Source organism: Capra hircus, chromosome 21, assembly GCF_001704415.2.
Source record: "Capra hircus breed San Clemente chromosome 21, ASM170441v1, whole genome shotgun sequence".
Classification (NCBI taxonomy): Eukaryota; Metazoa; Chordata; class Mammalia; order Artiodactyla; family Bovidae; genus Capra; species Capra hircus.
Window position 1 is genome coordinate 33,652,782 of NC_030828.1, and position 18,389 is coordinate 33,671,170.

Genomic DNA, 18,389 nt, shown 5'->3' on the forward strand with positions numbered 1-18,389 from the left:
AGTTGTTGCTTTAGTTTCAGTCCATACACTGGAATGTTGCAGTCCTGCTTTTACGTTTGTGCACACCCAATCAGTCTTTAGTTGCGAGGATCAACCTCATTATTTTCTTATATATTTACCTTTTTTTTTTTTTTTTTGGCTTTCTTTAGTCCTTGAATGAGTTCCTCCAGGAGAGTTCGAACAGAATAGATTATCTAATTCTAATCTTTGGGCAAAAAAATCTATTCTAACTATGCATCTAAAATACACTCGACTGTACAATACCAGTTTTACACACGGGATTTAAGTATTCGCGTATTTTGGTATCCACCAGGGGCTCCTGAAAGCAATCCCCTGCGGATACCCCGGACGACGGTATGCAGTTTCTCTGAGAGTTCAGTGAAATTCCCCTTCCCGAACTAATTCTATGAATGACTGATACAAACCCCACTACTGCACGTTGGGGTGTACCAGGAACCCTTGGTAACTTCTCTCAAGGTACCAACTTTTAGAGGAACTCATCGTTGGGTTCCTAGTATGCCTTCACAGGCATGTTCGCCACGAAAAGCCAGAAGCGAGGAGCACAAAGGAAGCTGACTTCACTCAAAGACAGGCCGTTTCCTGGTGAGGATTACAAGGCTGGGGCGAGTCTGAACAAGGATATTCAACAGGGAGTCTGAAGAGGCAGCTCCGGAAGGGTCCTTGCCGAGCGACGACGGGTCGAAGCGGGAGACCCAGGGCCGAGAGTCCGGAAACCGGCGTTCCCATCTGCAGCGCTGGACGGACCTGGCGTAACCTTCGGACTCTGCATGCGAACCAGGACATTGAAGGAATCGCGGGGCTATAAACATCACACCTGGAACCCACCTGTCAATGCAGGAGACAGAAGAGACGCCGGTTCGATCCCTGGGTCAGGAAGATCCCCTAGAGGAGGGCGTGGCAACCCACTCCAGTATTCTTGCCTGGAGAATTTCACGGACAGAGGGGTCTGGCGGGCTGCAGTGCGTGGGGTCGCAAAGAGTCGGACAGGACCGAAGCGACTTAGCACGCGCGCACGCAAACCTCACGTCAGACCTCGTTCCCGTAACCTGTGTCTTGGAAGACTGACTGATACATAAGACTCTCACGCGCAAGCACGAAGACACCCTCGCGCCCGGACTTTCAAACTGCAGAGGAGCCACACCCCCGGAAACCGGAAGCTTTACAACTAGCTCCCCCTTGCCGGCCGGCTGTTTATAAAGGGGCGGGGGTGGGGCGGGGTGGTGGGGCACCGCCTCAGGAACTGCAACTCCCAGAATGCAGCGCGGAGCTTCCGGTTTCCGGCGAGAGGACCTGAGTGAGTGTTTACACCGGCGGCCCTGCGGCCGGGTTCCTTCCGCGGGACGGGTGAGGGCGCTGGGTCCCGGGCCGCGCGGGATCGACCTGTGGTGACTAGATAGCTGGTTCTGTGGGAGTGGAGGGGTCGTCACCAAAGAGATAGTGTCCCTGTCGCAATATTAACTATCAGTGACCTTGGGCCGCAGACTTCACCTTTCTAGATCTCGGTTCCTTCGGCTGTAATATGTAGATGAAAATGCCTGTCTCAGAACACTTGTGAGGATTAAATGATACATAGTATATTAAAAGATCCATTTTCTTCCCCGCCATCAACCTGGAGATGGAAGGTTTGAGCGTGCCTTAGGATCTGCTGCACAGCCTCGAAACCTTTTCTTTCCTCTTCCAAAGAAGCCACTTTGGAAGCAATAATAATTCTAACAAGGGCTTGTCTTGTCTTATTTCTCCCAATCGCCGGGTTTCTGATTCATTTTCTGGATACCCATAAATACCGGGCATTGAGTCGATAAAGACAAAATTCTAGTCTTTGCTTTCAAGAGCCTCTAAGAATGAGATGCAGAGACGATTGAGAAGTAAATAGTATAGGTATTTGTAACCCTTTGTCATGAGGGAATGTGACAACAACAGAGGGGGGAAAGAGAGAGAGAGAATAGAGGAGGTTGTGTTTGAGTTGCTCTTGATCGGAGTTTGATTAGAGAGGGAAGAGGGAAGAGGAGTTATATGCAGAGTTAGCAGATGAGCAGAGTGGGGGAGAACTTTGTTTTGAATTCATGCTTGGTGGGGATGGACTTAAGTGTTGGGAAGGGTGGGGCAGTCCAGAGCTCTTGAGAGGGGAAGGCTGGTAGAGAGAACAGATGTGAATGTTTTTGAAAGCCAGGCTGTGGTGTTTAGACTTATTCATAGAAGTGATTTGATTTCTAAACAGAGGAGTATATTGATCAGATCTGCATTTTAAAATGATGAGTGGCAGCATGGATATTTAACAGGGAGAAGCAGGAGGCAGGGAGCTTCTGGTAAAGCTGTTGTGGTGGTTAAAGCAAAAGTTGATGAAGAAACACGGAGTGTGTGTAATGTAAGGGAGAGGGTTGGATGATCTCATTTGAACCTCACAACGCTCCTGTTAGGTGGGATGGCATTTTTATGTCCACTGTAAAGCCAAAGAGGCTTAGAGAGCTGAAGTTTCCTGCTGCCATAGAATGAGTGAAAAGAGGACCTTAGATTCTAGTTCCTGATGCTGCAGCCTGAGCTTTTCCAACAGAGTCACAGAGAATTCTCATTCAACCCCTTGGTGGGGTGGGGGTGGTGTAGGTCTGTCCTTTAACCACTAAGGCTTTGTTCCTTTACAGGGAGAAAGAGAGAGCGCGAAAGAGAGAGGATGTCTCTCTCAGATTGGCACCTGGCGGTGAAGCTGGCTGACCAGCCACTTGCCCCCAAATCTATTCTTCGGTTGCCAGAGACAGAGCTCGGAGAATACTCCCTGGGGGGATATAGTATTTCATTTCTGAAGCAGCTTATTGCTGGCAAACTCCAGGAGTCTGTTCCAGACCCTGAGCTGATTGGTGAGTCTCTGTGTACTGGGGATGGGCTTCTGCTCTGATTCTTTTGGGGGAGAATCCTTCTGGAATCACAAGGGTAAATTAAGAGTTTGGAATTTGTTGTCTCATAATGTAAACACTGGGCTGCCCTGGTGGATCAGTGGTAGAGAATCTGCCTACCTATGCAGGAGATGTGGGTTCAGTCCCTGGGTGGCGAAGATCCCCTGAAGAACGAAATGGCAACCCAATCCAGTATCCTTGCCTGGGAGATGCCATGGGAGGAGGAGCCTGATGGTCTACAATCCATGGGGTCGCAAAAGAGTCTGACTTAGAGAGTAAACGAAAACAAATGTTAAGCTGGGAGGTGATTGTTGTTAGGTGAATAGAAACAAATCATATAATAAAACTGTTGGTTGCCATTTTAGCTGTACAATATACTGAAATACTTCATCACGACATTCCTTAACTATGACATTCTTTGAAAGAGCAAGAACTTGGGTTGGAAGGGGGTGCTGGCTAGGGAAAGGCCCTTAGTATATGGCATTTGAGGTAAGTCTTAAGGGATGGTTAGAAGGATTGTTGATTGGTTGGTTGGTTGGTTAGAGGGAAAGTGAAAGTGAAGTCGCTCAGTGGTGTCTGACTCTTTGCAACCCCGTGGACTGTAGACCACCATGCTCCTCTGTCCCTGGGATTTTCCAGGCAAGAGTGGGTTGCCATTTCCTTCTTCAGAGGATCTTCCCAACTCAAGGATCGAACCCAGGTCTCCCGCATTGTAAGCAAGACAGTTTACCGTCTGACCCACCAAAAAGGAGAGATGGCAAGGGCATTCTAGGTGGCGGAAGAAGGAATTTAAATATAATTTATTTCTTTCTCTTTTTTATTTTTGACTATGCTGTGTGGTGTGCAGAATCTTTGTTGCCTGACCAGGGATCAAACCCTGGATTCCAGCATCACTTTCAGAAAGAGAATATAATTAAATTGCATTATTTTTGCAATGGCATATAAACTAGAAAAATGGTATAAACTGGCAAAAAGTATATTTTCAGTCATGCATGCGAAGTCTCTTCAGTTGTGTCCAACTCTTTGCAACCCCATGGACTGTAGCTCACCAGGCTCCTCTGTCCATGGGATTCTTCAGCCCAGCTGGAGTGGGTTTCTATGTCTTCCTCCAGAGGTTCTTCTTAATCCAGGGATCAAACTCATGTCTCTTAAGTCTTCTGCACTGGCAGGTGGGTTCTTTACCACTAGTGCTACCTGGGAAGCCATATATTATTAATACAATGGCATATAAACAGGCAAAATGGTATAAGCTGGCAAAAAAAGTGCTTTTAGCCATAAAAACAGGGGGTTCATTCTTTTTTATTGTTACATTTTCCCATTCATTTAAATGGTGCAGTCTCCATGATGTTAAGCTCTAGAGTTTTCCTGTGCATAGATTCTGTATTTTATCAATTTGTGCTTGTAACAAGTGTTATTGAAATGTATTTGTTAATTTATTTTCAAACTTAATTTATTTTGCATTGGGGTATAGTCCACTAACATTGTTGTGGTAGTTTCAGGTGAACAGTGAAGGGAGTCAGCCATATATATATATATGTGTGTGTGTGTATATATATATATATATATATATACACACACATACATGTATCCATTGTCCCCAGGCCCCACTCCCATCCAGGCTGGCAAAATGTATTTATTAAGTAAGAGTACTATTTAAAGCATATACCATTCTCTAGCTATCTGTCCAATCAAGATAAGGTTCTTAGGGGACAAAAGTCATTTAAATTGTTATGAAGAGTAAAATATAAATGAATGGTTCTTTTTTTTTTTACCCCCCCTCCCCCCAGATCTGATATACTGTGGCCGGAAGCTAAAAGATGATCAGACCCTTGACTTTTATGGCATTCAACCTGGATCCACAGTCCATGTTCTGCGCAAGTCCTGGCCTGAGCCCGACCAGAAACCTGGTGAGTGTTGGCTCTTAGACAGGCAGTGCTTCTGAAATGTCTGCAAGGGAAGGAGGGTCTGTGTGTCCTTGAGGCAAGGGCCTGGGTGGAACATAGGGGAGATTTACTGAGATGATAATAAAGGGCATCTTTATCATTTATTGGATTAGACACATTGATGAACAGTGTAATTTTGATTTTCTTGCTGCCAGCGGCCAGTAACAGAAGGCACTTTTTGTGTTCATTACCCGTTGTTTTAGTGGGATGGAGAGGATGTATCTATTTAAATTCCTTTAGGGCAACAGTTTGTTTCTCAGCGAACCTTATATTTTTTGGTTATTTTTGTTCTCATTAGAAAGAAGCTGAAAACTCCTTGCCTTCCTCTAAATGTTACGGTGTGTTCTCATGTTCGCAAATCTTCCCACAAACTGCCTCAGGCGGGTGATTTGTTCAGTCACCTCACTCCTGCTAATTTATTTTCCTGGAGTTTGAGAATATTCGAATGGTATGAAAGTAGCTCTTGGAGGAAACATACAAAGCCTCTCGTGCCTTTCTGACTTATCGATAAAAGGTGCTGCTTGGAATTCATAATTTAAATTTCGCATCTGTGTTTTAAAAGCCTCCCTGAGGATAAAGCTAAGCTGTGTAGGAGATTAGCTTTGTTAAAAACGGGCAGTTTGGCATATTTTAATAATGTTCACAATTGCTGTGACTGGTTATCAGCTTGAAATTCTCCCTCTTTTCAATTCTAAACATAAAGGACAAAAAGATCTTCTTTTGTACCCTGATGGGAAGTGAGAAAGAGAAAGGCAGTCTCTCGTATCCAGGGGCTGGCCTGGCCTTCAGCTAGGCCTTGAATCGTGAACAATTTCACAGGTCATCAGCATCTACAAGGCCACTCACTCTGGGGCTGTAACGTATCCAGATAAAAACAAAATTTCTTCTCATTTCTGAACAGAGCCATAAGCCTGCACATTGACCAACCACAGAAATGACCAAATTAGCCTCTATCCTGCCTATTAGGAGTGACTGCTGTTTCTTCATTAATTTCAGCTTTCATCTTGCTCTAGTTTTCCTTCCTTCTAGATAAGAATTATTAAGATACCTAATCATAAAATCACCCCCACTTCCTGACAGCCTCCAATCCACAACAAAACCCTGCGTCCTTAAGCTTCCCCCACCAAGTCCCCTAACTAAAGCCCAAATCCTCTGAGTCCCTTCTAGCATGTTCTTGTTGAGATGCCCCATGGTTCTGGTGGTGCGCGTCCCCTCTGTAAGAGCAGTAAACACACCTTGCACAGCTGCAGGTGTGCCCCTCTGGTCTTTGGCTGGAGGGGATTGACAGACGGCAAGGAGCATTTGTTGCTTCTTCCAGCCAGATTGTTGCTGTTTGATATCTCATTTAATCAAGTGGCTCAGCAGGTCAGGTAACAGTATTAGCATTTTATACATGAAGAAAAAGAGAGTTAGAAAGGTTTTCATTCAAGGTCATCTGCTTAGAAAAAAGAATGCAAAAGCTGGGATGTGAATCCAGATTTTCCTGGCTCAAGAGTATTCTTTCCACTGGGCTGGCTGCCTCCCACTTCTAAAGGATGAGATTAGCTCAGAAACGTTAAGGAGACAACCTGTAACTCTTAGCTGATTATGGGCTTAAGTCCTTTTTATCCCCTGGAAATTTATTTTTGAAACAAACGGACTTCTTATTCAGAGGGGAAAATAAACTTTTGGATTTGAAAAGAAACTTTTGTGATGGCATTTTAGATATTTTATCCTTGAGTGTTCTTTCAAAAGGAAGCACATTTCTTTATTTTCCACCAGATTAGATCCTGTAGGAGGAGAAAGTGTTAGTTGCTTCCTTCCCACCTGGATCCCTTTGGTGGTTCTCTGCAGAAGGTTGCACATCCCTTTAGGATCTCACGTAGGCCTGCTGTTTGATCAGGGGTGTGTACCCTGGGCTCCAGCACAGAAACAGCTTAGTGTTCCTTCAAAGCACCTCATACTTATATTCTCCCAAGCCTTTCCACTTGTTCTCATTTAGGCCTACAATACCTTTTCCCCCAGTCACCGTCTGTTCTACCTTCAATATTCCTCTCAAACGTTCTCTCCTGGGGGGTGTGGTCTTCCCTGTCAGTGGTGCTGTCTGCCTCCATGTACCTAATGCCCACACTGTGGTCCATGTCTCTGTTGTGGAAGCCCTCAGCGTGGTATTTGGTAATTGTGTGTGTGTGTTTGATTCTGTCTCATTTCTCCTACTGTCTTAAGAGTTCCTTGATGGCAGGGACTCTTACCTTTCACATTCCTGTGCCTTGCACAAAACAAGATTCACTCCAAAAGCGTGGAGTAAATGCTTAGCACAAATTTGTTTAATGAATAAGCCAGGTAACTTACTTCAGGTGAATATTTTTCGAAAGAGACAACCCTGATGATTAGAACAATAGGTGAGGGTGTGGTTGCCACACAGAACTCCAGGGGTGCCATCCTCCTTGCTTTGGGAATCGTGCCTTTGGAGTGGAGCAGTGCAAGGCCATATAGTCACAAGTAGCCTTCCTGGGTGAGGGCCACCACACTTTTTAAAGTGTGATCCAGGATGGACTCCCCCTTCTTTTACCGAAATTTCTATGAAATGGCTGATGTCCTAAATTATCTGTGAAGTGGGCAGATGTCCTAAATAGTAAAGTGACCAAGTAAGACTAAGACAACTGCCAGACTTTCCCATATGAACGAGTCATAACGTCCAAAGACCAAAAAGGAACTTTGAGTCCTAGTGACATGCTTGTTTTTGGACATGTGATGAAAGTTTGTTCAGAAGCCTAGAGGTACAGTGTTGTCTTGGTCCTTCTTGTATTTGTTTGTTTGTTTGTTTTCAATCAGAGGCCTGAAAGAAAATACCCAGGAGAAAGCAGTTACCCCCCCGATCCTGCCACCTTGGCTTGTTCCCACCCAGCCTTGGCCCACACGCACACTGACATCTCATAAAGTTTTACTAGAGAACACCCATACAACTTTATGTTCTATTTCTTTCTCTTAACATATTGTGTCAACATGGCTCCATATTGTTCAGATGGCTTGCAGCACTTATTTTAAATCACTGCACAAAAGTCTAGTGAGTTCATTATACCCTCCTCCTTTCCAAGTGTGAAAAGTCTAGAATTCCTGCAGTGGGACATTGATCAGAACAGTCTCTTTCCTAAGGTAAGAATCTCCTCTGCTAGAACTTGAGTTTGTTTATCTACTGAAGAGGCTTAAAAAGAGAGTGCAGTTTTCATGTCTGTGGTGTAGCTTTTTTGATTGGGTACCCATTCTTAGTGGGGTGAGGAGGGAAGAGAACCCACGCCTGGACTCTGGCTGAAGTGATGCTCTGCGTCTGTGGCAGGGGTGAGGCCCTGGTCATAGGGTAACTGAGTGTCTCATCCCCAGAACCTGTGGACAAAGTGGCTGCCCTGAGGGAGTTCCGAGTACTGCATACTGCCCTGCACAGCAGCTCCTCCTACAGGGAGGCGGTGAGTGTGTGCTGAACCCCCTGTGAGACTCTTGGCAGGCCTGCTGGAGAGGGGTGATGCAGAGAGGGAGCCGGAAGCTGGTTGCCATGGCTCCCCAGAGTTCCTTGGGGAGGTTTCACCATGTCTGTGGGTCCCAGCAGAACCCTGTCTTCCCCCAAAGAGGCTCTCAGCTAGGCATTGTTGATTCCCTCTAATAATAATGATACAGCCTCTCCTGATTGGCCTCATGGAATTGAATATAGTTACAGTCAAAGGATCCGTATGCTGTTTCTGCTGGGCCGCATTCTTTGACTTGGACTGAACTGCTTGCCCAGCACTCCTTCCCAGGATCCCCTCACTGGGAAAATGCACTGATGACTTTCCATAGGAGAGTTGATAAGCAAGATGAAGACAGCTGCAAACTTCCCAATATATATAACTGCAAAATGATAGTTGTTTGGAGATTGAAAAGGACTTTTGGAATCTAGAGAAACCTTTGTTATTGGGCTTATAATAAGAGCTTTTATTGTGAAAGCATTAGAACTAGAAATGGGGGAAAGGACCATAGATTGAAGGCTTATTGTGATCTTGCTTTTATGCTGTTTCCCCTCCAGTAAGCCATGATCTCAGAGAAAAAAAGAGGTTCATCTCTTTCCTGGGGCTATTCCATTGTGGTGGTGTGTGTACAAGCATTTGGAGGAAGGAAGTCCTTCAGCTGTGTGTGGGTATTTCTGAGTGCACCGAGCTAGTGGGAGTGCTCAGCCCTCTCCATTTCTCCTGCAGGTCTTTAAGATGCTCAGCAATAAAGAATCTCTGGATCAGATCATTGTGGCCACCCCAGGGCTCAGCAGTGACCCCATTGCTCTTGGTAAGTGCAAGGCTGAACTGAAGGAAATAGGAACTGTTGAAGAAGAAGAAGCCAGGAGGAGGCAATTACCTTAAAGAAGCTTTGACACATCATGTGAAGATTCACTGGTCTTGTGGCAGGAGGGGGAGTAACCCAGATGTGTTCCATATACCCAACCGTCCAAGAGCTGCAGCCCCACAGAGAGATCGTGGCCTAACTAACATCAGAAGTGAGACTGTGAGGAAGACACATGAGGGCAGCAGTTAGCCCAAACCACGGCAGTCAGGGAAGACTTCCTGCACACCTTGATGGGCGAGGGAAGAGCCTAGAGATACAGGGAAAGAGGCTGGGGCGCTGTGCAGTGTGTAGCCTCCGTGCAGGGCATAGGGAGCGACGTGGAGAGCACGTGGGCTGTGCTGCTGGCACGTTGCTGCACCCACTTTCTACACGTATCCCTGTTAGGCTGGTTGCTCCAAGGCCTCCCCACTGGATCTGGCTAGATTTCCTGTCTCTGAGGTGAGCCCTGTTCTCCTTCAGGGGTTCTCCAGGACAAGGACCTCTTCTCTGTCTTTGCTGACCCCAACATGCTTGATACGTAAGTATACCCATCTTACTAAGGGCGCTTTTTCTCTCCTCATGGTCGGGCCAGAAGCCTAATGGTCGCCCTGGATTCTGCTCTTGGAGCCCATCCCCCAAATCTGTCTTCTGAATGTGCCAGGAGGTGGCGAGGAGCCAGGGCTGGAGGAGGGGGTGGGCCGGGGGGAGGTGAGGACAAAGCCCAAGGGCAGGGGCAGGCAGAGGTGGGGGTGAAGCAGCGTCCTGAGGGAGGTGGCTTTGCAGGCCGGGCTCAGTTTAGATCTCATTCAGTAGATATTAGGGAGCCTGTGAAGGATTTTAAGCTGGGAAAGAAATAGGTGCATACGCCCCCAAATTTTAAAGTTGGAAGGGAAAGTAGAGGTTATGTCCCTTTATCTTCAAGTGAAGAAAACAGCCAAATCCTCAGGAGAGAAGGGACCAGTCAAAGACTGCCTGATGAAGTGGTGTTGGAGTCAAGACAGGAGACTACCCCTGAGCCTCTGGGCTGTGCATGTCCCATCATGCATTGCCAGAGAGGAGAGTGAAGCATCTGTGGGGGCCCCAGGGTGAAGGCCTGATGATGCTGGAGGCAGAGCAGCAGGAAGACAAGCTGCCTGGAGGGAGGTGCTGAAGACTGGGAAATTTAAGGACAAGCAGGGGTGACTTGACAGTTACGAGGGGTGCCCAGAATTCCTGTCAAACCCAAGGATGCTCTTTCCTTCCTAGTCACCCTTGAGTTTCTTCTTGCTCCGTCTCAGGTTGGTGCCTGCTCACCCTGCCCTGGTCAATGCCATTGTCCTGGTCCTGCACTCGGTGGCAGGCAGCACCCCACTGCCAGGGGCCGACTCCTCTTCCCGGGGCATGCCCTCCAGCGCCTACCGGGACATGCCAGGTGAGCCCCTGGCCTGCGGGACGCGGGCCCCTGGGGAACGGGCAGTGGCCCAGGGCTTTGCTCTACTCGCAGCTATGTATAGTGCTGGCAGAGGGTGTTCCTTGGGAACTCTGGGTTTGAGTCAGGGAGAGCATCTGTCCTGTAATTTTCCAGGGGAGAGATGAGAACATGGATTTGGAGTGACTAGCGCTGAGACGCTGGAGCAGCGCCTGCGCCTTCCTGTCCCTGCTCCTGAAATCTGTCCTCCCTCCTCCAGGTGGCTTCCTGTTTGAAGGGCTCTCTGATGATGAGGACGACTTTCACCCGGTAAGTGACCGGGCTGCCTGCCATCTGGGGGAGATGGTGCTGGGGAGGCGCCCTCCCCAGGACCTGGCACGCCCAGCAGGGGGTGGTCAGAGGCCCTGTGGGGGCCCAGGTGTGCCACACTATTGCTGTGCCCTGGCAGCCTGAGGAGTCTCCCCAAGAACTGTTCTGGAGCAGGGGTGGGGTTCTTCTGAGAACCACTCAGGGCTGCCGCCCTGATCTGGGCACCTCCCTTGTCCAGAGTGCCAGGTCCACGCCCTCAAGCAGCACCCCCAGCTCCCGCCCAGCTTCCCTGGGGTACAGTGGAGCTGCCGGGCCCCGGCCCATCACCCAGAGCGAGCTGGCCACTGCCCTGGCCCTGGCCAGCACTCCGGAGAGCAGCTCTCACACGCCAACTCCTGGTACCCAGGTATGGAGAGAGGGGGTGGGAAGGTCCAGGCCGAGCCCCCAGGTATGGAGAAAGAGGGTGGGAAGGTCCAGGCCGAGCCCCCAGGTATGGAGAGAGGGGGTGGGAAGGTTCAGGCCGGGCCCCCAGGGAGAAGGGCCTAGTGGTAGAGTGGGTTTACCTTTGCTGATCCTTGTGCTCCATCTGCTTTGATCTGAGCTCTACCTAGAGCCCCAGTGGATTTCCCACTGCAGCTCAGGCGACCTCCCCTCACCTGCCTTTAGGCTTAGAAGTCTGGGGCTCATCCCAGGCCTGACTGACTCTTCTCAGCAGTTGGAAGAACCTCATGTTGCATAATGGCCCCTTACTTACTCCTGAAAGTGGCCAGGCATACATCACAGGCTTAAGCATTCCTACTGATAGTCACTCCAGCCGGCAAGGCCATCTCTCCTCTCCCAGTGTGGGTCCTAGGCTCAGTCAGGGCTCCCATTCCATCTCCCTGGAGCAAAAGTACAGAACCCTTCCTGCGCACATAGAGGGCTTTCAGGCAGCTCTGTGTGGCTGTCTCATGCTGGCCCCTGCTGGGAGGCAGTGGTGAGGCAGGGTGATGGGACAGCGGTGGGTGTGTGCTGGGAGACTGGGCTGGCTCTGAGGGTGGCGCTGACCTTGGTCTGTCTCCAGGGCCACTCCTCAGGGACCTCCCCAATGTCCTCCAGCGTCCAGTCAGGGACGCCCATCACCAACGATCTCTTCAGCCAAGCCCTGCAGCATGCCCTGCAGGCCTCAGGGCAGCCCAGCCTTCAGGTCAGTCTTCCCCCTTCTGATATTCACACGGCTTCTTTGGTATTTTGGACGCTGAGCTTTTCTCTACCCTCTGGAGGCCCTTCCCACTTGGCCTGCTTTGGTGCAGGAACAGCTGGGGCATGGCAGCGTGACAGGAGAGGGTGCTCCCAGCAAGGGCGGCTGTCCCTGCAGCTTCCACTCCTTCACCCAGTGCCCATGGCCTGGCTCCACTGACCGCCTGGCTTGGGTATTTCAGTGGCTGTTTCAGTGGAGGAGTCACTCATCCATCCTGTGAGCATCGACTGAGCCTTGAGCATGTCTGGTCCAGGCTTGGTCCAGCTCCTGGGATAGTGATGAGCCAGTCCTCATTCCCTCCATGGAGGGGCGCCAGATAGTCACTGAACTGAGAGAACAACAGGGTGAGAAGCTGGCCCAGGCTTGAGGTCAGGTAAAACTTTTCTGAGAAAGTGGTGTTGTACCTACTGTCAAAGAATTAATTAGAGGTTAGCCAGGCAGAGAAGGGGATGTTTGGTTGAGGGGATGTGGTGTCCCGGCAGAGGCAGCTGCCTGTTTGAGGGAATGTGGAGGTACACATGGCAAATCGGCAAGAGCAGAAGGCAATATCCAAGATGAAGGGTCCTGAGATGGAGCCAGAGTAAGGGAGAGCAGACGCCTGAGTGTGAGGGCCTTGAATGCCTGCGCAAGGAGATGAGGCTTGTCCAGAGGTCACCAGGGAGCGACACCAACTCCCCTGCCTCATGAACACGGAAGCTTAGCTAGCAGCTAAGTGCATGACCCAAGGCGTTCACATTTTATTGCATGCCTCTATGCACAAGCTGTTTGCTTTACTCTTTTCTTTGCTCCTGAGCCTGGGGCATGAACGTCATTTCTGGAACTGGTCCACGGTCATGAAGCCATTAAATGACAGGGACAGGGTCCGGCCCGTGTGGCTCTCACTGCCCCACGTGTCTCGGTGGACAGTGAGGGGAGCAGGAGCAGGACCCAGGGACAGTTGGCCTTTTTGGTTCCTTCATCATCTGCAGCCTGATCCTTGTTCGCTCTGCTCTTCAGCTTAGAAACCTGTATGTCTCCACCTGGCCTGTAATCGGAACTTGAGTCAGTTTCTGTGGTTTTCTAAAAATCCTCCACATCCTCACCCTTGGTTGCCTGCTTCTTTGTATTTGCATTTCATCCTCACTGCCTTCTCCTTCCCACAGTGTGAACACATCCTTTCCCCTAAGGTGTGCACTTCCTCTTTCATGAGACAGAGATATTAAAAATACTAAATTTGTTTAAATCCATAGAGAAGGCCTTTCATAGCTGAAAGTAAAAAAATCAAGGAACCATTATATAAAAAGTAACATATATTTTGAGTTCATAAATGTGAAAATTTCTGCAAAGCAAAGAAAACCAAATCAACATACAAAAAGAACAAGCAAAGTCTGAAAGCTGATCACAAACTGGAAAGAAATCTGTAACACAGATCAGACAAAGGGCAAAACCTCCATGAATTGAAGTTCTAGTGATGTAAGACCAACAGCTTCGTAGAAAAGCAGGTGAAGGATAGTAACAGACTGTTCACCAAAAAGGAAGTACAGATGGCCTGTAATTCCTTGCAGTCCCATTGCTCGGAATTTATCCCGGAGATGTATGTGCATGCAGAGAGTGACATTTGTACAGAACCAGTCACCGCAGCATTTCTATAACGGCAAAGATTGGAAGCTGCCCTGTTGTGGTACATTTCAGGACATCCACAAGCATTTTCTATGATACCTTAATATGTTAGAAAAAAAGGAGAGATATAAGAAAAGGGTAAGTGTAGGAATGTATATTTATTATATTTCCTCAGAGAAAATAAAGTAGGTTATCAGGAATCGGGGAAACGAGTAGATGAGTGTGAGACTTTTCACAGCGTGGTGTTGATGGTTTAGTCGCTCAGTTGTGTCCGACTCTTGCAACCCTACGGGGTGTAGCCCACCAGGCTCCTCTGTCCATGGGATATCCCAGGCAAGAATACTGGAGTGAGTTGCCATTTCCTTCTCCGGGGGAATCTTCCTGACCTAGGAATCGAACCCGGGTCTCCTGCATTGCAGGCAGCCTCCTGTAGTGCAGGTGGATTCTTTACCAACTGAGCCACCAGGCACTGTGTATCATACTAAAACAACAAAGTTAATTCAAAAGTGTGTGTGTGTCTATAGATACAGCAGAGAAAGAAAGTAATCTTTTGAAGTTTAGATATTGTATAGTTTATGCTTTTTCTTTTTGATCTTTATGATACATTTTCCCCTTCTTTAATTGGAAAAACTTTTAATTTGTTCCCTAAACCCTCCGGCCTCTCCATAGGCCTCTTCGACAGTCCGCAGACCTCCCTGATGTGCTGTGTTGTATGGAACCTCATGTCAGCAGCTTTCTTGGAGGAACACACCTCCTTCTGCTAGAGGTGAACAGGTCTCTGTCGGATCCTTACTGACTGCTCCTGCCTGTCCTGTCTTTCTACAGAGCCAGTGGCAGCCCCAGCTGCAGCAGCTGAGGGACATGGGCATCCAGGACGATGAGCTGAGCCTGCGGGCCCTGCAGGCCACCGGGGGGGACATCCAGGCGGCCCTGGAGCTCATCTTTGCCGGAGGAGCCCCGTGAACTCCCTGCTCCTCCTGAACCCCCAGCAAACTGCTAAGGCGCCTGCCCATGGGAAGCACTCTTGAAGGTGCCCCATCTCACTAGCCCTAATACACCTGATGGTCGACCTTCTGCTTTGTCCAGTGTGTGGCCTTTCTGGCTGATCTGAGTGGGTAGAGGTGGTGGTGGGGCAAGCGTGGTGTGTGGGTTCTGGTGCCACGGCATCAGCTGGCCCCTGCTTCTGGGCCCCAGGTGGAAAAGCTGAGATCCATGTCCTGAGATGCCGCCTGATGCCCACACTGGTGTTTTGGCAGAAGTTTCCAGTGATAGCCTCCAGGCCCTTTGGTGCTCTGGGTGTGGCCTCCTCCGATTTGCCCAGTCTCCAGGGTGGCTGCTGTGTATGGCTGTGGCCAGGAGAGCCTTGTGCTCCTGGGATGACCAGTCTGAGGAGTGGCCGGGTGGAAGCCCACCCGCCAATCCCCTGCCATTGCTCCCTCTCCCAAAGGCTTGTGGAAGATTCCTTGTCCCTCCCCTGGCCTAGTCTCACCATGCACTCTGATGCCCGCTTTGTAATGATGCCAGGATCCAAGCCTCAGAGCCGTGCCAGGAGGCAGGGCCCACTTCTCTGTCCTGAAGGCATAAATACAAGAGCAGTTAAATAACAATACTAAACAACAACACCAACACCAACAGGGCCCAGCTTTCATGTTGCAGAGAGGGCACCAACTCCCAAGCTGCTGCTCCATCTGCCTGAGCTCTCGTTCCCCTTGGCACAGCATTCCCTGGTGCATCGCAGACATGTCCAAGTTGAGCGGGTGGGTTTCATGTGCTTTGAATACTCTGTCAGGAAAAAACCCTTCCCTTCAGCTGGTGTTTCGGTGGGAAGTTGCTCAGAGGGCTGCTCCTGCCATGTGCCTTTGGCAGAGATTTCATCCACAGCCTCCGTGCTCATGCCATTCATCTTCTGCTTGTCACCTCCTGGGACAGAAGATTTACCCCTGATGGGGACTGCCTACTCTGTCCTTGCTTCTTCAGAACATTTACCTCTTAGCTCCCTTTCTGTCTTAAGGGACCACGCAGAGCAAGCCTGCTCCCTCTGCTCTGTGAGCTGGGCTTCAGTTCAGGAGAGTTGGGCTTCCCAGGTGGTGCAGTGGTAAAGAATCCACCTGTCAATGCAGGAGAAGCGGATTTGATCCCTGGGTTGGGAAGATCCCCTCGAGTAGGAAATGGCAACCCATTCCAGTATTCTTGCCTGGAGAATTTCATGAGCAGAGAGGAGCCTGGTAGCCTACAGTTCATGGGGTCACAAAGAGTTGGACACAATTAAAGAATGAGCACACACAAGGAATTCACTTGCCCTTGGACATGTCCTCCTGGATTTGGCCCCTCGCAAGTCCTGTTCCTCTTTCCAGATGGTCTCCAGTCTTGGTGACACTTTACAGAGAAGTCCTTGGGAGGCTCCACTGTTTCACATGTGGTCTGAACATTGTTTTTTCCTTCCAGAAAATGGGAAGTCTCCACATTTCCCTAGAGCTAATGTTGAGAGGTGTTTGCATTGGCTGAAAGGACTCAGAGCTCTCCAGGCTTCTTGGTGCCAGGCCTCTTCGTGCCTCACTGGTCTGCCTGGAACCCAACTGCCTCTTTGTGGTCGGGAGCAAAGACCAGGAAGCTGTGTCTCCGAACCTGATGTGTCTGGCTTGTTTGTGATGGAAACAAAGGCCAGTTCCATCCTCACAGGCTTGTCTGGTCAAATGGGGCTGACACAGCCCTTCCCGTCCCCATGACACAGCCCGCCTTGAGCTGGTTTCCGTGCTGTGGCAACTTGCCCCCGTCCCCCAGGGACTGTGCTAGGTCCCCTTGATACCCCCCGGCCATTATGCTGCGGAACACTTGGGTTGCCTTGCCCTGTCCCTGGAATTGACTCCCAAATACCAGTTACACTGCTTCCCAGAATTGAACTGTCCCCACAGTTTCCCTTTCCCTTCTTTGTCAGCTCTTTCCTCCACGGTCTGGGTATGTTGGTTTTGCTTCCTGTAGCCATGTTTTAAATAATATATTTTGGGTCTGATAAGTGCCCGCACTGAGCCTGGGGCTTTCCAAGGGCCAAGGACTCCTTCCTCGCTATTGTCCCCTTTATCCTTTCAACAAACATTCATTCAGTCTCTACTCTGTGCCAGTTAAACATGACGAGGGCCTTGCGCTCTCAGAGCCATGCCATTGGTAAGACAGACAAACGTGTTTACACTAAGCCTGATGAGAATAGGCCAGGCTGGTCCTGTGGGCTTGTGCTCACAGGAAATGGAGCTCGGTTGGGTTAGGGTGGGGTGTGTGTGTGTGAGGGACAGCTGCCTGGAGAAGGTGGCATCTGATGTGAGGCCTGCCGCAGGTGAGGAGGAATTGGGCCAGAAGGTGTACATTCAGAGTGGGCCGGGAGCAGGGAGGACGCGGCTCCTGGAGCCCCAGGTGTGAGGGTGGACTTCAAGACAGACAGAGGCTGGAGCGCTCTCAGCCTTGTAAGGAGTTAGGACTTATCCTAGGGGCAGTGGGAAGTCACAGGAGAATCTGCATTGGGGGGAGAGCTGGGTTTACATTTTAGAAAGGCCGCTGGTTGCTGTGTTTGAAGAGATGGGGAGTGGGGCGAGCTTGGGCAGGGGAGACCAGTGAGGAAGCTGTGATCCACTTAGAACTGACAGTGTGATGGGCAGTATGGCAGATGCGAAGAAGCGTGGGTAGGGCGGGAGGGACTTGAGTCAGCATTGACATCTTGGCAAAGGTGAGTATATTATGATTAGCTCCACTTATTAGATGGGGGCACCAAGGTTGAGGTTACCTGTCCCCAGTGTCACGGTGGTACAGTGGGCAGATCAGCCTTGGACGCTCAGGTCCACTTACTCCGAAGCTGGCAACCTTCCCACTGCTGCCCATGGCTTCTGAGAGTGAAGTGGGAGGTGGGGTGAGGGGGTGGTCTCATCAGGCTGAGGAGCTAAGGCTTCATCCTGAAGGCAGAGAGCAGCCTGTGGATGACTCTAGGCAGGGCAGTGGAGGACCAGACTCGTGTGAGAGAATCTGACAGCTGCCTGGAGGCTGGATTTGTGGGAAGTGAGACTGGGAGTGGGAGGCCAGCGAGGATGCTCGCTGCCTGCAGATGGGACACGGTGGGGGCCTTGACTAGAGTTGCAGCAGGGGGCTGGGAGGAGGAGAGGGATGTGAGATGTGAAAGACCAGATCTGGGGGCCAGGCAGGATGTGAGTGGGTAGAGGGTGGTGCGGCAGGAGTGAGGCACTGGGCTTGGGATTCGGCGTACAAGACCAGTTGGGATATACTGAGCTGGAGGGGCCATGAGACACCAGGTGGGGGTGTCTGGGAGACAGCTGGAGGTTTCTAGGCTGGAGATAATGATCAGGAAGTCAAATTGAATGGGCCTGTGTCAAGAGAGAAGGGCATTCAGCTTTTCAAGGAAAGGCAGGAAAAGGGACACCCACTAAGGAGTTAGACTTTATAGCAAATAGTGACTGTTCAACGTGGGACCCGGAAGGAGATGATGGGCTGCTTCTGGGAAGGCTAGAGCAGGAGTCATCAGAGCTGGACAGAAAGAAGCTGGAAAGCACTGGACAAAAGGGGCATGGTCAGGTGGTATGAAGTACCACTAAGAAGTTTGGTGACCCAGGGGCTGACCTTGGACTTGACTGCTTGAGCCATGGTGACCTTGGCAC

The 18,389-nt window shown here is 49.8% G+C and overlaps 1 protein-coding gene across 2 annotated transcripts; it reads left to right on the forward strand.

The window, feature by feature from the left end:
* LOC102172846 (ubiquitin-like protein 7) lies at positions 1,259-14,808 on the forward strand. Of its 2 annotated transcripts, none has more exons than XM_018066490.1 (11): positions 1,259-1,315; positions 2,661-2,873; positions 4,697-4,816; positions 8,213-8,295; positions 9,058-9,142; positions 9,659-9,716; positions 10,456-10,589; positions 10,846-10,895; positions 11,134-11,301; positions 11,959-12,081; positions 14,560-14,808. In XM_018066490.1, the coding sequence occupies exons 1-11, from the start codon at positions 1,276-1,278 to the stop codon at positions 14,695-14,697; spliced, it is 1,212 nt and encodes a 403-aa protein (XP_017921979.1). In that variant the 5' UTR covers positions 1,259-1,275; the 3' UTR covers positions 14,698-14,808. The 2 variants fall into 2 exon arrangements, with proteins under 2 accessions (XP_017921979.1, XP_017921980.1); XM_018066491.1 differs by having other exon boundaries at positions 1,285-1,365.

Excerpts from the sequence above, each read along its gene's own strand:
- LOC102172846 (XM_018066490.1), top strand. The coding sequence starts at position 1,276 with ATGCAGCGCGGAGCTTCCGGTTTCCGGCGAGAGGACCTGA. Across the intron at positions 1,316-2,660 it reads TTTCCGGCGAGAGGACCTGA|GGAGAAAGAGAGAGCGCGAA; the intron begins GTGAGTGTTTAC and ends GTTCCTTTACAG. Across the intron at positions 12,082-14,559 it reads CAGGGCAGCCCAGCCTTCAG|AGCCAGTGGCAGCCCCAGCT; the intron begins GTCAGTCTTCCC and ends GTCTTTCTACAG.